The following is an 18,251-nucleotide window of genomic DNA, read 5'->3' as shown; positions in this document are numbered from 1 at the left end:
TAATATAAAAGCATTTATTATTTTTATCTATTTATAATTTTTAAAATTTGATAAGAAAATGATCTTTTATAAGTTTCGGTTGAATGCAGGGGAGTTGAGCTTTTTTTGTTTATTAAATCCAAACCAAGAATTTGCGTCAATTTCTATTCAAAATTCCATTTTAACCGACTTCAGGCGCCTTTACCCCAAATACTAATCAACTAACCCTAATAATAAAAAAAAATAATATAAAACATTTCTTATACCAGGGTCTATTCCTCGAGGGTGCAAGATGGGACAGAAAAAGCCAAATGTTAGCGGAATCCCTTCCGAAAATTCTCTTCGATGTGGTGCCCATTATGTGGCTGAAACCGGCACAAAAAGACTTATATAATCCGCCCCCGTGTTACAACTGTCCGGTATATAAAACGACCGCTAGAAGGGGAGTGCTGAGTACTACCGGACACTCGACGAATTTCGTGATGTACACCACTTTTGCCAGTAACTTACCAGAGAAACACTGGATTAACAGAGGGGTAGCCAGTTTGTGTCAACTTGATGACTAACTAGTATTTATTATGTGTATTTTTTTGTATAAGTTTTTAAATATATTGTAATTTTATAATAAACAAATTTTTTTTGTTTTACCCACTTTCTTGGTGATTCCAGAAATTGTTTTTCTGAGGAAACTCTCTGATCAAAGAGTTCTGGAAGATGAACATTTTTTATGTAACTCGGATATGCTGGCGTAAGAATTGCCTGAAGTTATAAAGAAAAAAATTATACATTAAGCGCACAATTTTAATAAAGATTCTATTTAATTCCATAAAAAACATTACATTAATAAAAACAGTTTTTGGCACAATATTTTAAAAGCAACATTACATTTAATATATCATTATTTAACTAAGATCACAATATTAACTAATTTTTTTATAATATTCTTGGTAATCCATGTCGGAAGACGTTGACGAACTAGGGAGCAATGAAGTACCTAAAAATGATCACCCAATAGGTAAAATTCATCACAACGCATCTTTAATAATCAAATACTTTTAAAGCAAAATATAATCTGTATATGAACTCACCTGAGGTAGGACTAGAAAACTGTTGGATTGAGATCGATTCATCTAAAACAAAAACATGTGACCACTTTATTTATCAATAAACCTCACTTTCCTTACCTCCGCTCCCTTTGTTTCCATTAAAGTAGACGTCAGTAGCATATAGTTCAGGACTAAAAGTTTTTTCGTGAAATTTATATTGCCACTCTAAAATAAAATAATTCTGTTTAAAAAAACGTATTTAAGGGTTTAATTTGTTAGCACGCTCTTACGCCCTTTGGTAACTTTAGAGATCATCGAGTAGTAGTATTCTTTATCTTTGGCGGACCAAACTAACATGTTTCGACACTGGGCCACGATTTCTTTTTGGGCGTTCGCTTGGGCCCTTGAATAATACACTTTTGCACTGAAAATGAGACAAAAAATTTAATGAGGATCTATTGAATATTCATGTAAAATTTAACATTTTGGATATATGTGTGTGAACATTCTAAAAATATTTAAAAAATGATCTTGTATGAATAATTTGAATATTCTTGAAGCATGTATAATTTCTTCTCATGATCAAGTTTTTACTCCGAAACCAAGCAAAATTGACGAAATTGACCATTTTGTAATAAATACTATTATACATCATTTTTATTTTATTATTCCAGGCAGTTAAGCCATGAATTGTCATTATTATATATAATGAAATTTAAGTAATATAGCGATGGTAGATCTTTGTTTAGTCCCAAAGTTTTTTTCCTTTTAATCTAGATAGTGGATCCTGTTTTTTCTTATAAGTAGTTTTGCATTGCTACTGCACTGAACAGGCATTTTCTACATTAAATCTAATTAAATAAATACTCATATTGATGTATTTACAACAGTGATATTTTCGTCCATTCATACTTTACAGGACTGTCTGATCATTGTGGACACATTCTTAAAATCACTAAAATACCTAATAAATTTCTAGAAAAAGGATTCATTCATAATTGTCATGGAGTACAGAAAAAATGCACTGCATTTGAACAAGTAATTTCTTATTATTTTTGTACTGCTTTTTCCCATTTATTCAAGCAAAATAAAATCTAAACATTGGGCGAGTAAAGAAATAAAAAATATGCTGGTTTTATAAGGAATTTGTTGGTAAACTACTAAAAAAGCACAAAAAGTGCATTATTCATAACAAAATACTTAAGTCAAAAAATAAAACCATGTGGAACATTTTTAATGCAGAAACTAACAACAATATTTGTTTTTTGACAAGGCCCTAATGGGCCCAATTTTTGTTCTATAAAAGCGAGCTGTGAAATACGCTTATGGGGCTAGATATAGAAACCAATGCTGTGACTTTTGCTCAAACATTAAACATTAGAGACCGTTACACATGACTAGGAATTTTATTCCAGGCATTTAATGTTATTTTCCTTGACTAAATATTTGATATAATTTGTCATATCTTCCAGGCATTGAAAATAATCAGTTGTTTGAAACCATTCTTTCAAAACTAATGGTTGATATCTTCCAGGCATTTTAGGTCATTTCTTAAATTTCCCGGACTTTTGAAACAAAATTCAACCTTATTCCAGGCATTTTAATATATCTACATCCAGACTATTGAAGTAATTTTCAATATAATTCGAAATCGAAACCTGTAAGTCTTTTCCTCGATCTTTCTGGACTTTTGGGAACATTAGGACCAAATAATTAATAAGACTGTTGCACACAATTGCAGTACACGGACAAAATATTTGTCTAACTAACTTTAAACTGAGAAAATAAAAACAGAAAAAGGGTCAGATTCCACGGAATACATAGTAAAGGATGTGGTTTTAACCTCAGAAGCTAGCAAATAGCTGGAAAAGAGCAGAAACCTTAAATGGACATTCTTCTTGTCTGAATAATATAGTTTTGGATTGCTTAAGCGTGATCTGCTATAAATTAGTTATAAAGAACAGAAAATACGAGGTAGGTCACGTAAGCTTGTTAAAAAAGGAAAATTAGAGATTTTCATTGAAAAAAAGGGTATTTATTCAGCAGGACTTCAGTTTGTAGAAGATCATTTTATGCTATCACGAGCTTGTTTAAACGTATAACATTGGCATAGGATTTGTTTGCTGGAGAAATTTTGAAACCTTGTTACTCGACAGTATATTACTAAGAATTGCAAGTAATAAGAGGTCTAAGAAGAAACTTAATTTTTAGGGTTTACAGGGTCCCCACCAAAAGTCTGAAAAAAATCTCCAGGACATTTTTTTACAATAATGCATCAGGTTTTATGAGACCATCAATTTTATAAACTGAAAATGTTTAAGGTAATAAGAGTAGGCAAAGGTTTCATAACAAACAAAAAAAAGAAGAAAAACACAGAGTTCATAAATAGTTATATTTGAATGTTCTACTTGGAAAATCTAGGACATTCCAGGACCTCCAGGACGCTTTTTATAAATCCAGGACGGTCCAGGAGATTCCAGGTTTCTCCATAGGTTGGTGGGAACCCTGGCTTAGTAGCAAGCGAAACTCTCTATTCATTTAGGATTAGAAGCATGAAGAAATCTGCATGAAATCTCACCATTTTATTTTTATTTGATTTATAAGTTATTTTGATGGTTAACAATAGTAATACAAGCCTTAGCACAGTCAGTTGATTTCAACATGTTATTGGTTCAAACCCTATTGCAGCAGCTAATTAAAAACGGAATAAAGTAAAGAAACAATAAAGAAATTAAAGAGACGCATGAAGAAACGCGACAATACTTGAGGAAAAACGTTGATAAACTTGAAAATAATGCTGACAAAGCGACGCTTTTGTTTATTATACTCACATAGACTCAAAGGGCCCCTAAGCACTCAATCAAGTAATCAAAAGTTTATATAGATAACAAATTAATAAAAATTTTAAAAGGCAGTCCAACAGCTCAGTTTCAATTGCCTGGAATTGAGAAAAAAGTATTACCGCGAATTTATGGTTCCTATAATTCCAGGATATTTTTAGAAATCCAGAAAGTTGGGGTAATTCTTGGACGTGCATCTCCTGGAATTTGGCGGAATTGGACTAGAATTGACCATGACCATAACCTTCCTTTAAGGATGATTGATTTTCATTGTGGATAAGACATTACTGCTTTCAGCCTATTTTATCAATATAATAAACATATACTTGTTTACTAAATTACATAACTAGTTTAGTATAATATATACATATAAGAAATATAATACAGAAGTAAAAGGCAGTATAGAATCTTCTCTTTTCATAAAGAAGGCCCTGTTGAAACCTAAGTTTAAAGAATTTACAAAATAATTGCTTTTCGGCACTGTCATTCCTATATATAAATAATGAATTATTTTGATAGTTAGCAATGAGAATACAAGGCACAGTCAGATGAAAAAAAAACTGAATAAAGTAAAGAAACAATAAAGAAATTAAAGAGACGCATGAAGAAACGTGACAATACTTGAGGAAAAACGTTGATAAACTTGAAAATAATGCTGACAAAGCGACGCTTTTGTTTATTATACTCACTCATAGACTCAACGGGCTCCTAAGCAGTCAAAAGCTTATATAGAGATAACAAATTAATAAATTTTTATAGTATAACATTGCCATAGGATTTGCATCCTAGAGTAATTGTTAAACTGGTTACTCGACAGTATATTAGTAAGAATTGCAAGTAATAAGAGGGAAGTCTAAAAAGAAACTTGATTTTTAGGACAGGAAGAGCAAACTCGTTTTGAAGCTTTTCCAGACTGCATATAATTGAAAATTACGCTTAAACCCAAATAAAATAAAAAGTAGATTATGAAAAACAGCTTGTTGAAAGAGACCTTATACAAACATATGCGCAAAATTGTTGGATAGAGGTCCAACAAAACTAAAGCTTCTTTAACCGATTAATTAGCAACAAAAACCAATTTAATAATTTCTTGTTCGCTCACCTCAAAAACAACAAAATCAAAGCAATAACCCCAGGTTTGGTGATATACAAAACCACCGTCCATATGGTGCTATTTTTCTTCAACTGTAACATCCCCAAAGTTACAATTTCATAGATATGATCGTAATTCCTGAACGGACCGCACTCCTTAGAAGTCTGAATTCTGTAATTGAACCAAATATACTATAAGAGACAATAAATGTTTGACTACTTACGAAGAGATTATATATCCAAGCACCCCAGTAATAACAGTAAAACTTAAGAAAGTCATAACCAGAAACCACGTGGAAGTCTGGGCGGCCCTCCAGGTCTTAGCCGAAGGCCTACACAAGAATAACGCTATAAAAAGCCTTATGTACCACGTTAAAAACAGTTTTATCACCATAACGATTGGTAATATTGGCGAGAACATTAGACCCATCCAAAATAGGGTTTGGTTATATATGATTTGCATCGTATTCCAAGCTATATCGAATTCTAATGAGCTAGTAGTTTTCAAAAGCCTAAAAGGACTTAATCAGGTTCATTTTATTATATACAAAATGTCAGACTTACTTGTAAATGAAATAAAGTAAAACATCTAAGAGGGCAGCACATGCAACCGATATAAAAAAATCAAAAATGATCATCCTGTAAAACTCTTGTGCCAAAGAAGTTTCCCAGCAAAGGGATTTCTGGAATTAAAGGAATTACTATGATGACTTAACAACTTAATAGGGTTATTACGTCGTTTTTAAGCCAGTAAGTTACCAACACTCCAACAGTAACAGCCCCCAGGAGAAACGTTCTGGCAAGTGTTAAATACAGGGATACTTTTGGGCTTTTGTAGTCTTCATACCTGAAATAGTATTTAAATTAGATTAGAATAAACGTCAGATAAAATTATATTTATTTATACTTGAGAATAAGTCTCTATAGTATAGCATTAGATGCATCGATTTTAGTTGAGCCTGCAATTGGGAACGTATATATTTGCCCTCTTGGTCGTAAATGGACGATAGAGTTCTTGTTTCAAGCAGCTAAATAAAAAAAATGCAAAAAAACTGAATAAAGCAAAGAAGCAATAAAGAAATTAAAGAGACGCATGAAGAAACGCGACAACTGTTGAGGAAAAATGTCAATAAACTTCAAAATAATGCTCGCAAAGTGACGCTTCTAAAACTCATAGGCTCACCAGTCAGAAATTCTTAGAAATAAGCAAAATTATAAAGAATTTATTTTTCTTATTAGAGATGCATTATAAAAAAAATTGGGAAATTAATTAAATTGCGTGGAAGAAAACAATGAATTTATTCCAGGCATTTGAGGGAATCTTGATCATTTCAATAGAACAAACTTAACTGCCTGGACTAAAACCGACATTAATGAATTCCTTCCAGGCAGTTGAGGTGAATATCAGGGTCCCTAAGCAGTCAAAAGCTAATATAGAGATAATCTGAGATTTTATTAAAAAAATATATCCATTTATACTTTATATACAGTCGACAAGTAATTTCTAAGACGTCAAAAGAAAAGTACCTTTCAACACGATTTCTCTATCATACAAAATCAATTCGTACTATAATAGCCGATAGTGTTTGTACCGATGTCCTGGTAGGGAGTGCTTCAAAAATAAGGGAAATAAAAACAAATGTTAAGAAATCAACCGAATAAAGTAAAGAAACAATAAAGAAATTGAAGAAACGCATGAAGAAACGTGACAACTCTTGAGGAAAAACGTTGATAAACCTGAAAATAACGCTAACAAAGTGACGCTTTCGTTTATACACTCATACTCATAGACTCAAAGAGCCCCTAAGCACTCAATCAAGCAGTCAAAAGTTTATATAAAAATAATAAAAAATAATAACAAATTAATAAAAATAAAAAATAAAAATTTATGACCAGAGAGTCACTATAATTCAAGGATATTTTACGGAATTCCAGGCAGTTGATGTTAGTCCCGAACGTGGTTTCAACCGTTGATGGAATTACATTTTTATTCAACGGTTCAACTGCTTGTAATTCTTGATCCATGATTTTATTTTATTTGTAATATCAGGCAGTTAAGGCAGTCCAACAGTTCAGTCTTAATTACGTCGAATTGAAAAAAAAAAGGATTAATGACTTGATAATATGGTTCCTATACCATTATATATTCCTATACAACTCCAGGATATTTTTGGGAATTCCAGGAAGTTGCGGTAATTACTGGACGTGCGTTCAACTAGCTGCAACAAGCATTTTACTTTGAACTAACTTTCCATTAAGGATGATTGATTTTCACGGTGGTTAGGGTATTACTACTTTCAGCCCATTTTATCAATATAAAATATAAAAAAAATAAAAAAATGTTACCAATATCGAAGAATAGTTAAAGGTCAACTTTTCCAGAGGTCGTTCTGTTCATATGATTCGCTTTTACAGGGTTTTTTGCGGTGTGGTTGACGTCGACCATTTTTACAAAGGTATTTTTACTGATTAATTATTTCAGCAAAAAAGAACAGTTTTTAAGCAAGTTTCCTCAACAAGGTCACCAAAAAAAAATTAAAACACCAGTTTAAACGTAAAATGTTTACCAGATCGCTTTTGCCGATTTTTGAATTGGGTATAAGTAAAGTTTGAATAATTTTTAATTTGCATTGATTGCTTAGGTGCTAGCCGAGTCTATAAGTGAGCATAATAAACAAAATCGTCTCTTTACGACCATTATTTTTAAGTTTATCAACGTTTTTCCTTAAGAGTTGTTATATTTCTTCATGTGTCTCTTTAACTTCTTTATTGTTTTTTAAATTTGTTTTTTTTTTAGCTACTGCAATAGAGCCTGAAGCAATTGCGACAATTTTTTATGTTTCCCACGAATTTTTTAAGCTTTTAAAACTTTCTAGGCCAAATAACTCCTGTTTGGAGTAATTTTATAACTTCCAGGGATTTAGAGACATTTTTCACTTTATTTAAGCTGAATGAGTATTTTATTAATGTGTGATAGGAATTTTTGTTTTTCAGGTATTTGACCTAATTTTCCCTGTTTTTTTTTCAGTTCAATTTTTGATGATTTTTTGTCAAACATAATTATTTATGTCTTCCAGGCATACGATGTCAATCCTTTACTGATTTCCATACATTTCACATAATTTTTAAGCATTTTAAGTTTGCCCTATAGTTTCTAGTTCGATATTAGATACAGTTTTAAAGAAATAACTTATTTACTTATTAAAACAGATTCTCACTTACCTAACAACGAAACTTAAAAACATCGGCAAGAAAGTCATCACGATATTAACGAAAATCGGCACCACGACCAACCGATTCTCCCTATTCGACGGGATATTATTCAAAAAATACCACTGGGCATAACCGGTGGCCATTATCAAGCAAACCACCAAGATATTCGTGAAAAATTGAATTATAGCGGTGCGAAACTTTTGCTGGAACGGTTGTTTGTATTTGGTCTTCGTATAGTCCCAGATTAATTCCTAAAATAACGAATAATTATTTAAAATAAAACGTTCAATTGCAGCGAATAAACTAACCCTTAATTCGTTAAAAATGGCTTTCGATTTTAATTCGGCCGCATCTTTGGTGGCTATATTGTAATCCCAACCGCAAAAGATCTTATTGGCGAATATATTTTTTAGGCCACCCTCTGTTTCTATGAAGCTTCTCCTGTAGGACTTGGCAGCACTAAAAATTGGCTTTCAGGTCCAAATCTTCCACATTAAATAATAGCATAAATAATAATTTAAAAAAAAAAACACGAACCTTACGCCTATAACTAAAAAACAAACAAAATAAATGGCTAACATGGTGAAAAAGTAAGCATGCGGCATACTATAATGCAAACTACCGCTACTTAAAGTCTCATTGGTGTAAAAACCATAATACATGACAGTGTTTGTGAGATACCCCTAAAATTATTGCAAATAATAAGCTGATTTAGCTAAAAAAAATTAAACTTACTTGTCCAGAGATTAGATCCGATACGATTCCCCATCCAGGAGACCCAATATTCTGATCTATCTTGGGAATAACAATAAAGCAACTGCTGAGAACCGCAATGGATAAATTTACAAGAAACAACCATCGGAGGAATTTAAAATACGAGGCCACCCCTGTCCCAAAATGGCCCTCGATCCTTTTGAGTGCCCCATACCAGAGCTCAAACGAGTAGGCCAAATCTCTCGTATTTATTTTAAACTATAAAACATTCATTTTTAAGGCTTAATTTAAACGAGTTTAGAGCGAAGGTACCTTAGTGAAACCCATGCTAATTTGGTATTTCAGCATTTTCCAGCAGGTTATGGTTCTTTTTTTCGATCTTTGGCTTACCGATTTAGACAATTTCACTCTGACGCATCGTTTTATCGTGAGACATTGTGGCATGTCCCTGAGGGCCGTCCTAAAAACAGAAATATTCCACTTGAAATATGCTTTATTATACAGTGCGAACGTAAAGGTTGGAATAAATTCATTTAAAATTCAGGGGTATGTTCAAAAAAAAAACGCTCGGACATGTCGATTTTTATTTTTAACTGCGGGTTTTCTTACTATAATTTTATGTATACAGGGTGGCCCAAAAATAAGTTACGGTCATCAACGTAATTTTTTTAAATGTAAACACCTATTTTTTATTTTAGATTTAGGTTCTACATCAAATTCTAAGTACATTTCATGTACCATGTCCTATACCTAAACTCGACCGTTGACGATTGAACACAATAAAAGGCTATTTTTGGAAGAGTTATTTATATCAAGCAAGAATACATAAAAATATTTTAATTAATTTATTAAGTGTTGAAAATGGCTGCCACGAACCTCTTAGCAATATCCCAGTCGATGCTCAAATTCTTGTAAAACGTTATCGATAACAGAAGGTTCTATCAATCTTATTTCTTCCGTTATTCTAATTTTTAAGTCTTCAATGTTGTTTGGCCGATTAACATAAACTTTGGACTTAAGATACCCCCACAAAAAAAAATCTAAAGGAGTCTGATCCGGCGATCTGGCCGGCCATTCAATTGCACCCCTCCGACCAATCCAACGTCCAGGAAAACGGTATCCAGGTACTGGCGCACGGGACGAGTGTAATGGGCTGGAGCTCCATCTTGCTGATACCATAAGGAATTATCTAATATATCCGGGTCTTCTGGATCGGGGTATAAAGTGGCAAGGCATGGAACCAAGTCATTTTCTAAAAACTCTAAATACCTCTCACCATTCAAGTATCCTTCAAAGAAAAAGGGCCCTATAACCCTGTTTTCAATCACCCCCGCCCAACATTCCCTTCAAAAAGTAAATCAACATTTACTTTTTGAGGGACTTGGCTGTGGCACTCCATCATCCAGTGCGGATTTTCAGTAGCCCAATATCGGCAGTTTTGCCGGTTTACACTACCATGAAGACAAAACGTTGCCTCATCAGAAAATACAATTTTTTTTGAAAATTGTGGATTAGCATGGCACAAGTCCATAAGTCTCTCACAAAATTCTAAACGCCTATCTGGGTCATCTTCATTTAGTTCATGAACCAATTGAACTTTGTAAGGGTGCCATTTATTTATACCTAAATACTTAACGACGGATGTCTGGGATATCTGATTTTCTAATGCAATATTGCGAGTCGTTTTATGGCAATCTTCTTCAACTGCCAGCAAAACATTTAGTTGCTTCTCTTCTGATATACTTGACCGACCTTTCGTATAATTATCCCTGACATGACCCAAATTCCGATATTTCTGTTCTATTTTACTGACAGTACTTTGAGATATACGTGGCCTATCAGGATACTTGGCATGATAAATTTCACAGACTTCCATCTGAGTGCGCATCCTGTTTCCATAACCAATCATCATCAAAATCTCTATTCGCTCTCGCTCACTAAGACGTACCATTTTTTGAAATTTTAATTTTATCTTTTGATAAACTTAACACAAGCAAAACTTTGCTTAAGCATCTAAATCAAACTAAATTCACTCAAAATTATTTGATGTCAACAAATTGTGACAAGTTAACAATCAAAAACACCAACCACAAATGTAAATAACCAAACAATAACTGATAGGTTGCTTGATATAAATAACTCTTCCAAAAATAGCCTTTTATTGTGTTCAATCGTCAACGGTCGAGTTTAGGTATAGGACATGGTACATGAAATGTGCTTAGAATTTGATGTAGAACCTAAATCTAAAATAAAAAAATAGGTGTTTACATTTAAAAAAATTACGTTGATGACCGTAACTTATTTTTGGGCCACCCTGTATACATAAAATTATAGTAAGAAAACCCGCAGTTAAAAATAAAAATCGACATGTCCGAGCGTTTTTTTTTGAACATACCCCTGAATTTTAAATGCATTTATTTCAACCTTTACGTTCGCACTGTATATGGTTAAAGGTGTTCCTTGTTCTTGACGCCTAGTAATTGAATACATCATCTCTCTTTTTTTTGCATGAACCTTCCCAATTATGGGAGTTGTTTTTAAAATTAGCTTCTTATTTAAGCATCTCGCACTCGCACATTTCTTTGATCCACTTTAACGCACACACAAAAAGAAAAGAATCCCAAATGATGAATGAAATTCCTGGATTTCAACGAACTTGAGACATGAATTGTTTACTAAGTGTCTTTCTTTATCCTTAGAAGTCAATAAGAAAATCTGCAGTAAAGGCTTACGACATCATCGTACTTATATGCCAATCACAATTATATTTTATTTCCTGTACGGCAGTTAGATATTTTGAAATAAGAACAGTAGTTCTGTTAGCAGATTTATATGTATGTATCCCCACTCCATCACTGCCCAAAGAAGCTGACCCTCACCCAGCCATACCTAATTGTAAGCACAAATTAAATATAGTTCATATAAATCCCTGGTCTTTATGTAATACATTTTCAGATATTAGGCACTTTATAGAAAAATCTAAGTATGATATAATTACAGTCTCTGAAACATGGCTTAACAATAAACTCCTTTCTGAATCTTTTTCAATAAAAAATTTCAAGTTATATAGAAAAGACAGGGAGGGTAGGGGAGGTAGTGTCGCAATTTATGTAACTAATAAATTAAAAACAACTCTTATTGATCTGCCTTACTCAGGATATGGCATTGATCATCTTTGGATAAGTTTTAAGCATGAGCGGCAAAACATAACTGTGGGAGTAGTTTATAGGCCACCAGCAGTGGCATACTCTGAATTAAAATACTTGCATGACTTAATTCCAGAAGTGATTTGTACCTGTGACGTCTTTATATGTACAGGAGATTTTAATATTAATATTTTAAATAGCACCACTGTAGAATGTAAATTTTTATATAATATTTTTACGACTTTTAATTTGACTCAAATTATTGATAAGCCTACTAGAATAACACTAAATAGTGAATCTCTAATCGACCTCATCTTTGTAAATAATATTAACCTAGTCAAGGATCATGGTGTTATACCCTGTGATCCAATACAGACAGATCATGAGGCTGTATTCTGTACTATAAAATGTGATAAACTGAAGCCGATTAAGACTATGATATATAAAAGAAATTTTACACTGACTAACTCTGAAGAATTTAAATATTATTTAGAGCATCTAGATTGGCGTGAGTTATATAAGACTGCCGATGTTAATACTAAAGTAGAAATACTTAATTCTAAACTGTTAGATTTGTTTGATATGTTTTGTCCATTAAAGCTGAGAAAATCTGGAAGTACCATGGCTAACCCATAATCTAGAAAAAATGATTGAAATGAAACATAAAGCCTTTAAAAAATATATCTCAGTAAAAACTGCTTCTAGTAGAACTTATTATATTGATCTAAAAAATTATGTCAATAAGGCTATAAAATTAGAAAAGAAGGCATTTTTAGCAGTACAGATTTTTGGAAAAAAGTTGCTAATTGGAGAATTATTAATAATGAATTTACTCCCATTCCAAGTAGCACTAAAGAACCAAATGTAATAAATAATTATTTTATAGAGAGTACACCTGCTGCACAGGTTGATCCTGCTCTTTTAAATGATTTTCTCAGCTCATCTATGAATTCTGATCCATTTACATTTAGACTTGTAACAGAACTTGAGGTGCTTGGGGCCTTGAACAGTGTTGGGAGCGGTGCGGTTGGGATAGACGGAGTTTCTATACGCATGTTAAAATCTTGTATTTCGACGTGTCTAGGCCCTCTTGTTAATATTATAAACTCGTCTTTCATGGCTGGCGTTGTTCCTGATATCTGGAAAAGGGCTCTCATAGTGCCTGTTCCTAAAGTATCCAGCCCAACTTCTGTGGGTGAATTACGGCCAATTAGTATACTGCCAACTTCATCCAAAATAATGAAAAAAATTGTAAAAACCCAAATACTAGATTATCTTCTTCCTAAATGTATAATACCTAAATATCAGTCGGGATTTAGGGCTAACCACAGTTGCGCCACGGCCTTGTTGAAAATAACTAGTGATATCGCAAGGTCCTTTGATAATGGTCACTGTTGCCCAACAGTGCTCATTGACATGACCAAAGCTTTTGATATGTTAAACACTGATCTTTTAGTAGCTAAATTAAATCATTATAACCTTAAGGCTAATGGATGGTTTGGCAGCTATCTGGGAAATAGGGAACAGGCAGTAAGAATTACAGATGCTGAGGGAGCAGTGAGCATCTCAAGCTGGAGGGTTGTGGGCAGGGGTGTGCCTCAGGGCTCTATCCTGGGGCCACTTTTATTTACACTTTTTACATCAGATTTGATTCAACACATAAAACACTGTAAATACCATATGCAGACGATTTACAAATCTATAGTTCAACCCCGGCTAATGAGTTGTCCACTGCTTTAACCTTCATTAATGATGACTAGGAGCGTATCTGTCTTTGGGCTAGTCAAAACTCCTTATTTATTAATTCTAAAAAAACACAGGCTATATTGTTTTCTAAAAATGAGATAAACTTAGAAACTGCCACAGCTGTAAAACTTAAAATTAACGATTCTGAAATTAATTGGACTAATCAAGTAAAAAACCTTGGTCTGCACATGGATTGCAGGTTGCAATTTGATGCTCATGTAACTTATGTTTGTCAAAAATCATATCACAAACTCAAAATTCTGTATGAATTCAAAAATGTCTTACCCCTAATTAGTAAAAAAATTCTTACTGAAAGCCTAGTACTTAGTATACCTGCCTACCTTAATATTGTATACGGTCCATTCCTAACTGAAATTAACAAATATAAAATTCAAAAAATACAAAATTCATGTGTGCGGTTTACTAAAGATCTTTCACGCAGGGATCATGTTAGTTAGCATATTTCAGAAATTTATACTTTAAATATGGCAGAGAGAAGATTTGCCAATCTTAGCAGTCTAGTATATAAAGTAAAAAATCTCAAAGAGCTTTATTTTAGTTTAGTTATTAGAGTTTTTTTACAGAAGTTTATTTTATTTTATTTTATTTTTAATGAGCGCTTCAAATTAATTCCTTATGAGTTAATAAATGTTAAATGTCACAGTTCAAATCAAATTCATTTTATTGAAGTAGCTGAATTATTTTAACAGTTGGAAAAACACTATATATGCTTGGCAAGCAAAGGTTATATGATACCCTCCCAATTTAATGATTCACTGCCATCTCTCTATACAGCTTTTACATAAAATGCTCTCAGTGAGTCTTTGTTTTTGCAACATTTTAAACCTTTATGCCTTATTATATTTTTTGATAACAAATAATTACCCTATTTAAATGCAGTGCAAAAATGTTCAAAGCAGCAGCAGACTTCACCATACCAATTCCTTATCCTATTGTGTAAATTGAATGGTATGGTTGGATTTTCAAGTTTAAGAAAATAGAGTAAAATAGGATTTTTATGTTTTTGGCTCTAAGTATTCTTCTATACTACACACATACATGAACACATACACTTTATTAAAATTGTAAATATTTGGGAGCCATAGCAAAGTACGAGTATGTATGTCTATGAGTTGTTTACAACAAATATTTATGATAATAATAAATTTACAAACCTCCTTAGTTCTTCAGCATCAGGAGAATCCTCCATTAAAGCCTCATCCTGCTCCATTTTTGAAACAATTATATTGGCATGTTCCTCTAATTTTTCTGAAAAATTTTGTTTCCTTTTAAACTAATTCACTAAAATATATATAATTCAATTACCTTTTTGTTGGTTGTTTCCCAAGTTTCTCCGTACAGTCCCCCCGGTTCTAGCCTCGAAAGCCCTTTTTAACTTCGATCCTCCATCTTTTAAATTTAAATTTCCTAATCTATGGATAGAACTGTAGCCCACCGGGTAAGGGCTTTCTAAACTTTCCACATTACCATGACTAAGGTCATCGGGTTGTCTTAAATACTGATTCAGGTAAGTCGAAGAGGCTGTAGAAGAGGTGTCAGTGGTAGAATCATTGTCCATGTTGTTTTGTTGACGAATAAGAAATGCCCCTTGAAGTCCAGCTGGGTGATGAGCTTTCTCTGCATTTATTACAGTTTTTTGAACATTTATAAGTTCAGGATCATTTAAGTCTTTTTGAGCTTGTTGTGTAAGTCTAGAGTGAAATGAAGCCTTTAGGCCACCTGCATTTAGTTGTTGGGCATTTTGTTGTTTAAATGTGTTAGGCTGGAGAGAAGGGCGCTGAAATGGTCTGTAATAAGAGAATTATTTATAGTTTTAGCCGAGGAGTTTATATGATGATATACTGAAATATTTATTAGTAAAAAATATTTTTTTTGAATATGTTAACAAAGACAAATGTTACCAGTTGAAGTCCTTATTAAACCATAAAAATTTGTATAATAAACAAGTTGTTTGAATTGTTTAAAAGTGAGATAAAACATACCCAGACATTTTTTACTGCCACTTTATACAATAATTGAATTTTTACTGATTTTTCACAATAGAAAAGCAGTTAACAATAAACAAATAAAAGATTACAGTTATCTTTACGTACCTTACGAGCTATTCACTGGATTAACGATTTTTTACGGTATTACCGAGATGAAGGGGATATGGTTTACTGTTTTGTTATCTTTCATAGGCATAATAACAATAATTAGTCATTTTTAATATGAAGGAGTGTCTGAGTATCTCCTGAAAGAGCGTTAATTACACGTATAATTACACGTGTAATTAGCACCCCACTCCGTCTGTTTTTCTGAAACTTTATGCAGAAAATATTTATGGAACAATTAATTATAAATTATTTGTTTATTTTTATAATATAAATAATCCTGACATATTTTGACAGTTGTGACAGCTCATAACTGACATATTCGTTATAAAGGCGTGGCTTACATTCATCCGGCCAATCAGGTTCTCCAAAGAGAAAAAGGCAAATATTACGCGGTAAATTCAAAATGTCGCCCATTTAAACTAGCTACTTTTTGCTAGTTACGTTAAACTAAGTAAAAAAATGCAGAAAACGATTAATTTCACTTTTATATTTTTGTTCATATCATAATTGACCTAATTATGAGCTTTTTTTGCCTCCATGGCAAGTTTTTTTTTTTTAATTTTAATTTTATTTTTATTGTCACCAGTTTCTTTGCTTACTTTTATAGATTTCTGTAACCCATGTATTACAGAAACTTGCCCTACGTGAGATAAAAAATGAGAAAAAAAGTCACCAAAAGAAGCTAATAGATGGCACCACTAATCAAAATTGATGTAAGGCCACATTTATAAATTGACAGTTTATTATTACAGAAATCTGTAAAAGTTCGTATCTGTTGCGTCATTATTTATTGTCTTTACTATTATCAATACACTTATATTTCTTGATGGCTGTAGCACCGTTTGCTAAATAAAGATTATGATTGATTGATTAAAATTTAATTAACAATGTTTTTTTATATGGGAAATATCACCAATTTGCACTTTTGACAAATTAGTTTTTTGACATGTAGAATTTCACTATTAAAAAGTGCTCTTTTTTATATTATATTTACTATATATTTGTGTTCTGTGATATTTACTATTATAGATTTCTGTAACCCATGTATCAGAGAAACCTGTGATATGTGAGAGCTCTGCAGAAATCTGTAATAAAATTAAAGAAAAAAGTCACCTAATGGTGTCGCAGCACCTAGACACATGTCAATGGGCACTGGGCACAATCATAAAATTTTCAAATTATTATAAATTATAAATAAATAAGAGAAATTAATAACCTGTATCACAGATTTAACTAGCTAACGCAAATTGCGTTGTATGTATGTATGCCTGTATTGAATTTGCTCTTGTGTCCCTGGGAAATTACTTATTTATTTTTATTACAGATAGATTCCTGCTGAAACGCAAAATTTATTAATCCAGAACCATGAACTTAATAAATATACCTACTGGACTGCTAATGCATGTGGCCACGATACCCAAAAGTGACCACTGCCTGGTGGCCAGTGTTGCCAGGTATTACTAACTGTCACGCGCCAGTTTTGACACTAAAATGCGCCACCAAAGCGCCACCTTTTGACAGGACGCAAAAACTATTAAAAAATTAGCGGGAGTTTCAAATATTGGACAAATGTGGATTTCCTTTTATTCACAGTTTCCTATACCGGGTGCTGCATCTCATTACGCACCATAGGAATTACAATGCAAAAATAAAGAAATAGAAATTCCTGCTTCCCTAATTGTTTTAGCTAAAAAGTCTATAGGACCTTTTTTGTAGCAAATTAATTTTGCTATAAGAAGTAACTTCAAAAATCTGTCATATTATGTAATAACAACAATATTTATTTGCGATAAACTACTGTACAAAGCTTAAACTAATAATTACACTATTTCATAACTATTTTATCAATAAAGCACTTATTTCCCATGTACTAGTTCCAGAATAATAAAGTTTTATCATCTCTACTTTTTCCTGTATAGAATAAATCAGTTTAGAAATTTGATACTGTAGTAAGTTTCAAAAAAGGTAATGTTTGTTTCTTAATTAGCAAACAGGTGATGGAAAGAGAAAAGGGAAAGAACATTTTCGACAATTTTGCCTCCACGATTCAAATATCTTGTTTTATAAAAATACCTTCTTATAACAAAATTAATTTGCTACAAAAAAGGTCCTATAAACTTTTTAGCTAAAGCAATTAGGGAAGCAGGACTTTCTATTTCTTTATTTTTGCATTGTAATTCCTATGGTGCGTAATGAGATGCAGCACCCGGTATAGATATACATATTTATTATTTTATTAAATATAATAGTAATTACCTAATTTTAATTTGTTTTTTTTTTGTAATCAGAAACAAATGTGTTTAAATACTCATATACTTTAATTAAAAAAAATATAGGAATAAAATAAATGGGAATTCT

At 32.3% G+C, this 18,251-nt stretch overlaps 2 protein-coding genes across 3 annotated transcripts in view; one reads left to right on the top strand and one right to left on the bottom strand.

Annotated features, from left to right (window-relative positions):
- LOC126737236 (dynein axonemal heavy chain 3) overlaps positions 1 to 612 on the top strand; it is a 110,084-nt gene extending 109,472 nt beyond the window's left edge. The window contains exon 52 of the mRNA XM_050442030.1: positions 249 to 612. Coding sequence (XP_050297987.1) covers positions 249 to 545 — 297 coding nt within the window. The 3' untranslated portion in view covers positions 546 to 612. The remainder of the gene's footprint in view (positions 1 to 248) is intronic.
- A 161-nt stretch (positions 613 to 773) lies between these two features.
- Positions 774 to 16,177, bottom strand: LOC126737241 (transmembrane channel-like protein 3). Of its 2 annotated transcripts, none has more exons than XM_050442038.1 (16): positions 15,891 to 16,177; positions 15,103 to 15,584; positions 14,952 to 15,045; positions 9,197 to 9,344; positions 8,906 to 9,142; positions 8,708 to 8,853; positions 8,479 to 8,629; positions 8,180 to 8,421; positions 5,693 to 5,804; positions 5,522 to 5,640; positions 5,182 to 5,469; positions 4,968 to 5,129; positions 1,316 to 1,449; positions 1,164 to 1,250; positions 1,068 to 1,109; positions 774 to 973 (listed from the first exon to the last, which is right to left on the bottom strand). In XM_050442038.1, the coding sequence occupies exons 2-16, from the start codon at positions 15,353 to 15,355 to the stop codon at positions 900 to 902; spliced, it is 2,289 nt and encodes a 762-aa protein (XP_050297995.1). In that variant the 5' UTR covers positions 15,356 to 15,584; positions 15,891 to 16,177; the 3' UTR covers positions 774 to 899. The 2 variants fall into 2 exon arrangements, with proteins under 2 accessions (XP_050297995.1, XP_050297993.1); XM_050442036.1 differs by having other exon boundaries at positions 15,780 to 15,897.
- Positions 16,178 to 18,251: the final 2,074 nt, after the last annotated feature.

Source organism: Anthonomus grandis, chromosome 6 (assembly GCF_022605725.1).
Source record: "Anthonomus grandis grandis chromosome 6, icAntGran1.3, whole genome shotgun sequence".
Classification (NCBI taxonomy): Eukaryota; Metazoa; Arthropoda; class Insecta; order Coleoptera; family Curculionidae; genus Anthonomus; species Anthonomus grandis.
Note: the sequence above shows the minus strand (reverse complement) of the source record. Positions and strands in the feature narration are given on the sequence as shown.

What these genes read in the sequence shown, in the direction of transcription:
- LOC126737241 (XM_050442036.1), bottom strand. An exon ending in GATGCTGAAGAACTAAGGAG is followed by an intron (nt 9,345 to 14,951) that starts GTTTGTAAATTT and finishes TTCTGTTTTTAG; the next exon opens with GACGGCCCTCAGGGACATGC. An exon ending in CTTACTGGCTTAAAAACGAC is followed by an intron (nt 5,641 to 5,692) that starts GTAATAACCCTA and finishes CTTTAATTCCAG; the next exon opens with AAATCCCTTTGCTGGGAAAC.